At 32.3% G+C, this 10,057-nt stretch overlaps 1 protein-coding gene across 1 annotated transcript; it reads right to left on the bottom strand.

Annotated features, from left to right (window-relative positions):
* On the bottom strand, nucleotides 1–9,803 carry LOC143068368 (HHIP-like protein 1). The gene is made up of 8 exons (XM_076242363.1): nucleotides 9,015–9,803; nucleotides 7,930–8,018; nucleotides 7,168–7,343; nucleotides 6,481–6,621; nucleotides 5,452–5,581; nucleotides 4,738–4,871; nucleotides 3,167–3,227; nucleotides 1–1,373 (listed from the first exon to the last, which is right to left on the bottom strand). Exons 1-8 carry the CDS (start codon nucleotides 9,477–9,479, stop codon nucleotides 1,280–1,282), a joined length of 1,290 nt encoding a protein of 429 aa, XP_076098478.1. The 5' UTR covers nucleotides 9,480–9,803; the 3' UTR covers nucleotides 1–1,279.
* Between the last annotated feature and the right edge of the window lie 254 nt (nucleotides 9,804–10,057).

Genomic DNA, 10,057 nt, shown 5'->3' with positions numbered 1-10,057 from the left:
TTCTATTTTATATTTTCAAAAAGGTTCTTTTTTCACATATTCAGGCAAAATTTGATTTGATGGTTACCATGGCAACGGGTATAATACAGGGAAAATAAAAACAGAATTTTACTCATCTATCAAAGTTCTTATGATATAGGGCAAACACAATCACTTCTGTGACATGTCATGAATCACCTTCTGCATGATTTTTACAAATACTCAGACTTTACGCACGGTACTGCGTCGCAAGAAGTAACATGTAGCCTATGCACTTCAAAGTAAAAATAATGCACCAAAGATAAACAGTATAGAAAAGATTTATCTTTAAATACTGAACTATTGGATAGTGTTCGGAAATTATTTAAAATACACGAAGTAACTACAATCCTTATTTCTAGATTATAAACTGGACATTTCTTGGTGTTTTGCAGATTTAGCTAATGAATTTCAGAAATATGCATTCTTATATTGTTAATTTGGTCCTTCGAATGTACAAACACATACGTATTTCACTAAGACTATCGAAAAAGACAAACAAAGTCTATAATAATAGATAAAAGTCCTGAGTTTTGCCAATAGCTACATAACTATGATCTCTATTTTCAAATATACCTTCCGCTTTCTAGCCAAGGTTTCCGGTACATTGGCCTAAAATGTTAACATATAAAGGTATACAACTGTTTTTTAAATACAAAACCAATATCAAATTTATTGAAAAATAACAAGAAAAAGGTCACTATCTCATCGACGAGAATCATTAGCATCGAGTGAATTATCATCCACCGGGACAAATACATACATGCATGTTACAATTTGGAAATTAGTATGGCGTTCATTATCACTGAACTAGTATATATTTGTTTAGGGGCCAGCTGAAGGACGCCTCCGGGCGCGGGAATTTTTCGCTAAATTGAAGACCTGTTGGTGACCTTCTGCTGTTGTTTTTTTCTATGGTCGGGTTGCTGTCTCTTTGGCACATTCCCCATTTCCATTCTCAATTTTATTCTTCTTTGAATGAATGAAAACGAACGATATGATTTTACTGTGTGGAATCTACAGATAAGTAAAAACCAACATGGGAGTGATTTCAACCTGGAACCGGTATTTCACACAATACATGCATAATAATGATTACAACTATAGCATTATAAGACTCTTATGCGGACATATAAAAATATACTATTTAAAGCTTCTTGACTTATACCTTTGGAATAAACATGTAAAATAACAAATTTTAAAAATATAGATACAAATGTACGTCACATTAGTCTTAAAAATAACCATTATTCGATGTGGGCTAACTACTGTATAACATGGTTACTATTACATATGTGCACAGTAAAACCAAAACGCTCGGCAACAACTGGCAGGATCCGCACGTGGTTACAGCACTGTAATGAGAGAGAGAAAAACCATTCATATATTTTATTTAGTGAATGGCTATTATTTATTTTGAATTTATTGAACCATAAAACTAATTTTTGACTCTTCACATTGAATAATCCGCGAAGAGTCAAAAATTAGTTTTATGGTTCAATAAAATCAAAATAAATTATTGCCATTCATTATAAATAAATTTCTATCAAAAATAAGGCTCAAAGAACTTTTTATATATTATTTATATTAACAATGACAACGTACACACATGTTAGCGTATGAATACACAACGTCAGAGTGGGCGTGTCGCCATCAAAATTGATAACATTAAAAATAAAACTAATGATTTTAACCAATCAGAAGACAGTAAAAACACCAAATTTATTTATTTCAAGTTGATGAAAGCGTTAAAACTTCATTTTACTGATCAGAGCTCGATCCAATTAAATTTCAATACAAGAAGGTGTTAATCTTCTTGACGATGTGAAAGGAGTGTATCAAGGTCTTCTATGTCATGCAGAGGCAAGAAGAGGATAGGTGAGGTGAGGTTTGATGAACATGTTAAATGAAAACCAAGACGCCACATTGCAGTGCAATGTAATACTTACTAACAAAACCGAGACAGAAACATTTTTTTAAGCTTTGGGTTTGTCTAGTGCACGAGGGATACTTATAATGAATTAATGGACCACATCTTCTGTTTTCTGTTTCCATGTAGATGTCAAAGATGAGATAGACCAACTTATTTCCACGTATTGTTTTTTTTTTCTTCACACGTTCAGGCACGACCCTGTGCCAACTCTGAATTTATCAGTGTAACTAGTTTATCTAGTATGTACTAAACAGTTAATCAACATTTTTTTATTAATTTAAGTTGCGTCGGCCAAAATGCGATATTATGCAAGCGCATGACTGTGATTGATTTTGGAACATTCAAATACGAAATAAAAGAGTAATTTGGGTCTGTTTGTAGGGTTCTTATATCAACCCCGAACAGATACAAACTTATCATACACATTTTTTTCCATCCGAAATAGAATCATATTCAAAACAGTGTGGCTGTGGCTATTGATTGACGACCTAAATTATCCCATTGACTGGGACAGATTGTGTGAATGTTTGTCTGTAACGACCACTGCTCACTATGTACTTTTTAATGACACTTAACCTGTGGGGTCACCAAAGGTTCTCAACACACAAATAAAGTTATTCGAAAAAATAATCAGGAATACCACGATGTTTTGATTTACATCAATAATATAAATCAAAATATAAAGGTTATTCCTGATTAATTTTTCGAATTATTTTATTATTAAAGACGTTAAGAACCTTTGATGACCCCACGGTTTAAATTCTATAATAAGTAAGTAGTGAGCAGTGGTCTATACAGACATACGTTCACCTAATCTGTCCCAGTCAATGGGATAATTTAGGTCGTCAATCAATGTCCACAGCCACACTGTTTTGAATATGATTCTAAGTTTACAGATGTGTTGATATTCATTTTCATACAATCAATTTCTATCATATGCAGCTCAATTATAATTAGAATAAAGTGTATGTATCACGATTCGTAGATTTCTCAGCTTCACTTTCCATCTCTTTTCTCATTTGCATTCATAATTAGTTATCAAAAGTACCAGGATTATAATTTAGTACGCCATACGCGCGTTTCGTCTACGGCATAAGACTCATCAGTGACGCAATGACTGATGACCTTTACTATTACTTTACCATGCATACTATTTTTTTCTTTTATTGGGAATCCATTACATTTAGGAAAATATTATAAATATTGATACTTTACCTTAAAGGTGGTATTAATTTCAGAATCTCTCCTTTCTGTTTCGTTAACATAAAAAGTTCACCTATAATCATAATGTTAAAACATATCATACTTAAAACTTCACGATCTAATGTTATACCAAAAACAAATTTTACAGAATTTGGTCCCTATCAACCGTATCCTTATTTTCCAGTGTAAGTCAACATCTTTGTCCTTCATTCCGGGCGATCTACTTGGTAAAATATAGTCTTCTGCATTAATTGCCAATTTGTTCTCGTCCCAAATATGCTTGAATAACTAAACATTGGATGTTTAGCAAACGCGAACCAGTCAATCAATCACACTTTCAAAACGTTTATGTTCTTAATATCCTTTTTTTTTTTCTTTTCTGCCATATTCATGTTTACCAAGGACGTATATTAGAAGGATAGGGAAGTCCCGATACCGCCTTGATAATATCCGAGAAGTGCCCCGTCCTTGATCAAACATATTCTTCACATAGGTTCTTGATTGAAAATAAATATAAATAAATTGTCCAGTCGTCAAAAGATACTTCATTTATTACAAAAAAGAAGAAAAAAAAACGCCAAATATAGATTTCGTGCGTCCGAAGCGTTTTTCGGGATTGACATCAGAAAGGCTCAACTGTTGTTGGGATGTACAAGTACCCGGCCACGTCCACTAGTATTTTTGTCCATCTGATGCGTTAAGCCTTTTTCAACTGATTTTTATAGTTCGTTCTTATGTTGTACTGTTATACCACTGTCCCAGGTTAGGGGAAGAGTTTGAATCCCGCTAACATGTTTAACACCGCCACATTATGTATACATGTATGTGCCTGTCCTAAGTCAGGAGCCTGTAATTCAGTGGTTGTCGTTTGTTTATGTATTACCTTTTTGTTTTTCGTACTTTTTTTTGTACATAAATAAGGCCATTAGTTTTCTCGTTTGAATTGTTTAACATTGTCATTTCGGGGCCTTTTGTAGCTGACTATGCGGTCTGGGCTTTGCTCATTGATGAAGGCCGTACGGTGACCTATAGTTGTTAATTTCTGTGTCATTTTGGTCTCTTGTGGAGTGTTATCTCATTGGCAACCATACCACATCTTCTTTTTTTTTATATCAACTGCGCGAAACTATGATGCGAAAGCCGTGTATATATACTTGTCCAGGTATATGAGCAATAGAGACATAAAACAAATAGCAAAAATTCCAACATGTTTAATAAACATCTAGAAGGCCACGATGAAAAGGCAATGCGAACTCAATATTGCTTTCGTTTTCTAATGTGTATCCATTTGTTATACTGTACATTTGATAGAATTATCAGCATTCTGTTTTCTTTTCAGTTGAATGTGTTTTTCTTTTTAAATTAGCCTTAAGATAACGAATTCTTACCTTCACTGTCAGAACTTTTTAAAGTCTTTTATTGAACTTTTCACCCCTCCCCTGACAACCAATCAGACAATAACTTTAAACTAACAAAATTCATAAAATTACAAAAAACGTTTCGTGACAGCAAGAGCATTCTGTTTTCTTTTCGGTTGAATGTGTTTTTCTTTTTAAATTAGCCTTAAGATAACGAATTCTTACCTTCACTGTCAGTTGAAAATGATTGTAGAAATTTCCCCGGTTTGTCTCGGGCATCACATGGACATTTATTTTGTGCACATTGTGCCAAATTATATTTACTATTGGACTCGTTCAGTTTTAATCTGAACAACTTTCTGCAAAAATAATAAATAAAACAAAATCTTATTGCTTTACATAGAAGATTATATGTGAATATCTTTTAAAAACATTCTTTTGTAAATATTCAACATATATTACATTACACCCTTGAACTTTCCATATCAAAATTTTTCCTCGACTCTATCGCTTTATTTAATGTATGTTCATGTATATTCAAAATAAAGACGTTTTACTTGGTTTCCAAACATTTGGCTCACAAGCTTTACAGAAACTCGCGCATTGCACGCCACACTGAAATGTTATCATTTGCTGACTTTTTCTCTTCAATCTATTTGATACATAACATTTGATGGAAATATGTTCACATAAAAAATATGTAAAATGAATAGATTTCATACCAGAAAGTTCTTCCTTCAAATGAAAAAAAAAATCCGAGACGTTGTCGACGGTACCATTTCTTGTTGTTACGTTGGAAACTAGATATATGTTTAAAATATACGTTGCAGTTTTAATTTAAAATTAAATCCAAAATTATAATTTGAATAACTTATAATATTATGTTCTTTATTCACGGGGACATATCAATAGCATACTCTTGTCATTAACATAACATACCCAGAAACATAATCACCAAAAATGTACTGTCCAAAAAGACTTGAGAATGACTTCCCCCTATAGACATAACCACCTACAACAGCATGTCCCATATCACCATGTGGGTAACTATATATAGGGCCCTCGTTATCTAAAAAACATTGAAGATCGAACAAGAGTTAACGATACAGTGTAATACCATTAAAAACATAGAATTGAAAGGGGTACTGTTCACGAAAGGTCAATATCAACCCTACAATTTCATGAAATAAAAGTATAGTCATTATATATATTTGATGAACAAATATGCAAAAATACAGTCTGAATATGTTCATGCGTCTGTCTAAACTCAGGAACCTGGGCAGAATTTGTCTCTTGTCAAATACTAGTAATTTTTTTTTATTTTGAAGTAATTGGTGTAGATCGAGGATCTTTGATAATTTTTGTCCAATATGTACATGTTTTCGGACTGTATGTTGACCTCTAGATACCTTCTGTGTAGTTGAGTTACTGTCTCATTTATAATTATATGAACAACGCATTTGCACACCGCTTTAATTAAAATATAGATTTCTGATTACGTTATTCACATTCAACGCAAGTTATATAGATATAGATTATTGCACACTCAGAATGATTTTTACTAACATATGTCTTAATTTGGATAGAATTTCTTTCTGAACATCAAAAGCCAAATGCAAAAATAGATTTTTGAGAAGATGTATTCGTTCCCTATATGCAATCTTTCGTAATGCGGGTTATTTTCGCGGGGTGAAAAAAATCGCTTATTTTCGCGAAGAGAACAAAATCGCCAAAATAAATGAGTTTTAATATACCAACGTTTGAAATGCACCGGAAAAAATATGGAATAATATCACAATTGAACATCAAAACCTCCAGAGCAAACAGTATGTCGAATATATGTTTGATTTATTTAAGTTGGCTTTTTAAGAATGTCTTGTTTGTAACAAAGTTCAAACATAAGGATCCATATCCTTTAAACCAGTATGACATTTTCTGGTATGTGTTAACTAGAAATTTTGTATATACCTATTGTTTCATTTTTTGTTCTGTTAATTTTAGCAATAGAACCTTCAAAAATGTTCCACCCATAATTTTTTCCGGATTTAATCAAGTTTATTTCCTCTGTATCTGTATCACCAACATCACCACAATATAAATAACCAGTGCCTGTAAACAGAAAGTAAAAAGCATTATTCTTTTTAAGATATCGCCATACTATGCTGCTAATTAAAGATTATTTCTTTGAAAACTTGTTCAGTATTCCGTATACTATTATAATACTTTGCTGCATACTATTATAATATTTTGCTACAACGTGCATTGCATTTCCAGTTTTGACTGTTAGCATATCAGCTACAGATGTCGGAATGTTAAAAATATATATGTATCTATCTCGTTCTATGCTGTTCTCTGTGTTTGAGTTATTCGTTTCAACATCCATATCGATGTTAGTATTGATTAATATAGGCATACGTACCAACTGTAAAACGAATTTAGACAAATACAGTTTTTGGTCAAGGTAGAAGTCTAATCAACTTGAAACTTATTACACATGTTCTCTATATGATTTTTCTAATTTTATGATCAAATTAGTGTTTTGACCCAAATTTCACGGTCCACTTAACATAGAAAATGGATGCCCGAGTGTGTTATGGACACATTTTTGGTTTGTACTGTCCTTGTGTTAATGCATTGTATGTGAGTTTTACATACCTTTATCAACACTACAGCGCCACATATTTCTGGCTCCTAGTGCGAAAATTTCTGATCTCCATGACGTGTTTCCAACGAAAGGATTGTTAGCAGGTATTGAGTAAAATAGAAGATGGTCATCCACTACTTCAGTCTCATCCACGTTGATTCGTAGTATTTTACCAAGTAGACTCGAACTACAGAAGAAAATGTTCTATAGTTGTATTCTTAATCGACAAAACATCTTGAAAAATGTACAGTTTAGTTTCCTATCCGACAAAACATTATTTCATCCTTAATTTGATTACAACAAAAAACTCTAAATTTTTGGGCAAGATCAAGATAAACGAGAAACACGAAACTGGTCGATTATTGATTGCTTAACGTCCAGTGGCAAGTATTTTATGCCGTTAAGGAAAAAACAAATTAAAAATAAATACTTGAGGGAGGTCCTGTAATAGAAGTTGTCCTGGATGAAGGTCGGGGTAATTTGGGCTGCCACTGGAAAGTGGAAATTTTGCGTTGCAACGGATCACCTACTGACCCCTCAGATGTAAAGGTCCTGCAAGGGTTCTTGCGACACACCTTAGATTTGGATTCTTAAATATAGATATTAGTCTATTCTTTTTTTAATTTCTTCGTGCGTGTTATACTTACTTTCTTATGGGTGAACTAGACATTTTTCTCCAAGATTTCACATTTTATTTGCTATGTACGACACAATATATTTGGCAAAATAACACAATTCTTACCAATACTTATATGCAAATAAAATAAGCATACCTGCTCTGGGCAAACGAAATATTTTTGTTGTCGAGTGATCCTCCATCTCCAATGGACACATACAATAATCCATCATTACCAAATAAAGCCTGTTGATATAAAAGGGTATCGAGTTATAGAGCGTCTATATGCCATATATAACTGGTAGTTTAGTTATTGTTTTACTAGTTAAACACGTAATAGAAATCAGTTATTTATGTGGTAGAGAGTTGACACGAGGTGATCATTGTCCAACTCCCGCATATTTGTTATTTTCACACTTCTAACTTTTTTCAAAGATCCCATATGTTTACTCCCTATTTCCAAAATTCACATATGATTGTATGCTAGATTTAATGATTTACTGACAGTTAATAAGAAATGAGAGACGATGATACACTTCATAAGAGACCATAGAATATCCCCAAAATGTATAAGAGTATTAAAAAAATTGGAGAAAAGGAAAGTATAGCCTCGAAAAGAAAGAAGAAAAATCCCTTATATATAGTGAGTTTACAAAGACTCCAGAAACAACTATCCAACTACTTGAAAATCTTGACAGACGAAACCCCCAACTACATGCATAAACAATATGAACAAGATACTGGAACGGTTTCATTGATTTATTGTAATATCATGCCTCTTTCTGATCAAATGCTTTGATGCATATAACTTCTGTTATACTAAGAATAGAGTAGTATAGAATAGATCTTAAATCTTATATGCATGCATAACTATTGAAGGGTTTACCATTGTGTCGTGTGTTTTTGACAGAAAAATTGAATCGAAACTGTTTCAAAAATATGGACATTCCATATGAACCAAATGTAAGTTCTACATATGATATAATATCACATTTCATGAAGTACAAAGAAGTTTTTTTTTCGATATACAGACAAACCATTTGTTTCAAGAAAAAAACTTTGTGTATAAAGAGAAAGGTTTTACCTTTCCAATATGTTGTAAAATTAAGTAGAAAATGCTGTAAATACAGTCACATTTTAGTGAAAACAGGTAATTTATATCATATGTCATTCTTCATGATCACATTACATCAGTAAAACAGAAACATTTAACATTTTTTAAATGTTTACAAATATATATACCTGTCCACCATTCAATTTTTGGTTTGCCTGTTCAATAGCTAGAATAATATCTTCCTTCAATAGATCTGGTTGGATTTCAAGTTTTGAAACGACAGCATATTCTTTTCCATTTATTAGACGAATGCTATACGTAAAAATTAGTTTATTACTGTGAAATTGTGGATGCAAGGCAATACTAAGTAACCCTCTCTCGTCCCAAATATTGTTAGAGATGTGGACGTCATTTGTCAAATTGACTAAAGGTTTTGATTCTCTCTTCCAATCTTTTGAGTATATATGTACAACTCCGGTTTGTTGTGCCACATAATATTTTTCATTCACAGAATCCTGTTCTACAAATACAGGACTATTGATATCGCCCACTAGTTTTTTTAAACAGTAACAATCTTCCGATTTACACATGGATTCCAATGTTACAATCAACACGATCAATAGACGACGAAAACACATAAAATTCACGTCCATATTTGTTCTTAATGAAGAATACAACAACAATAATATAACAACAAATATCTGTAGTAAATATGAGAACTAGTACACCTGTCCACTGATCCGGATCTTACCTTGTCATAGAATATTACGCACTTATTAAATAAAGTCAACGAGATTTTAATCAATGATTAACTTTTTATCACAATCCTCTGTAATTGGAACAGCTGCTGTGTGGAATATCATAATCATACAGTCCTTCTAAAAAGACTTTTCAATAAATATAAGAACTAAACTTGAAGATTTTTTTCAGTAAACACGAACACCATGTTTTACACGCTAAAATAGTTTTTCTAATGAGTTCAATCCTGGTTCAACTAATAACACTTAAAAATTTAAGAGATTCTTTATTCCACTTGGTTGAGGAAAGATTACGAAACAATACCACCACATTGTATTTAATGTAATTTAAAACATTTGAATAAATCTGCAAAATAAGATATATATATATGATATAAATACATGTACTTTCGTTTTAACATTACTAATAACGGTTCGTACGCTTTTAAATCAAGTCGTCATTATGCCTCGCACTTTCTTTTGAAGTGCAAACT

Source organism: Mytilus galloprovincialis, chromosome 3 (genome assembly GCF_965363235.1).
Source record: "Mytilus galloprovincialis chromosome 3, xbMytGall1.hap1.1, whole genome shotgun sequence".
In the NCBI taxonomy this organism is placed as follows: domain Eukaryota; kingdom Metazoa; phylum Mollusca; class Bivalvia; order Mytilida; family Mytilidae; genus Mytilus; species Mytilus galloprovincialis.
This window is presented reverse-complemented; position numbering and strand designations above follow the sequence as displayed.

Bases quoted from the DNA above. Each gene is read 5' to 3' on its own strand.
- LOC143068368 (XM_076242363.1), bottom strand. From the start codon at position 9,479: ATGGACGTGAATTTTATGTGTTTTCGTCGTCTATTGATCGTGTTGATT. The intron at 4,872-5,451 runs GTATGTTATGTT...TTATTTTTGCAG, and splicing joins TTTGGTGATTATGTTTCTGG to AAAGTTGTTCAGATTAAAAC. The intron at 3,228-4,737 runs GTAAGAATTCGT...TTATGATTATAG, and splicing joins ATTTTCAACTGACAGTGAAG to GTGAACTTTTTATGTTAACG.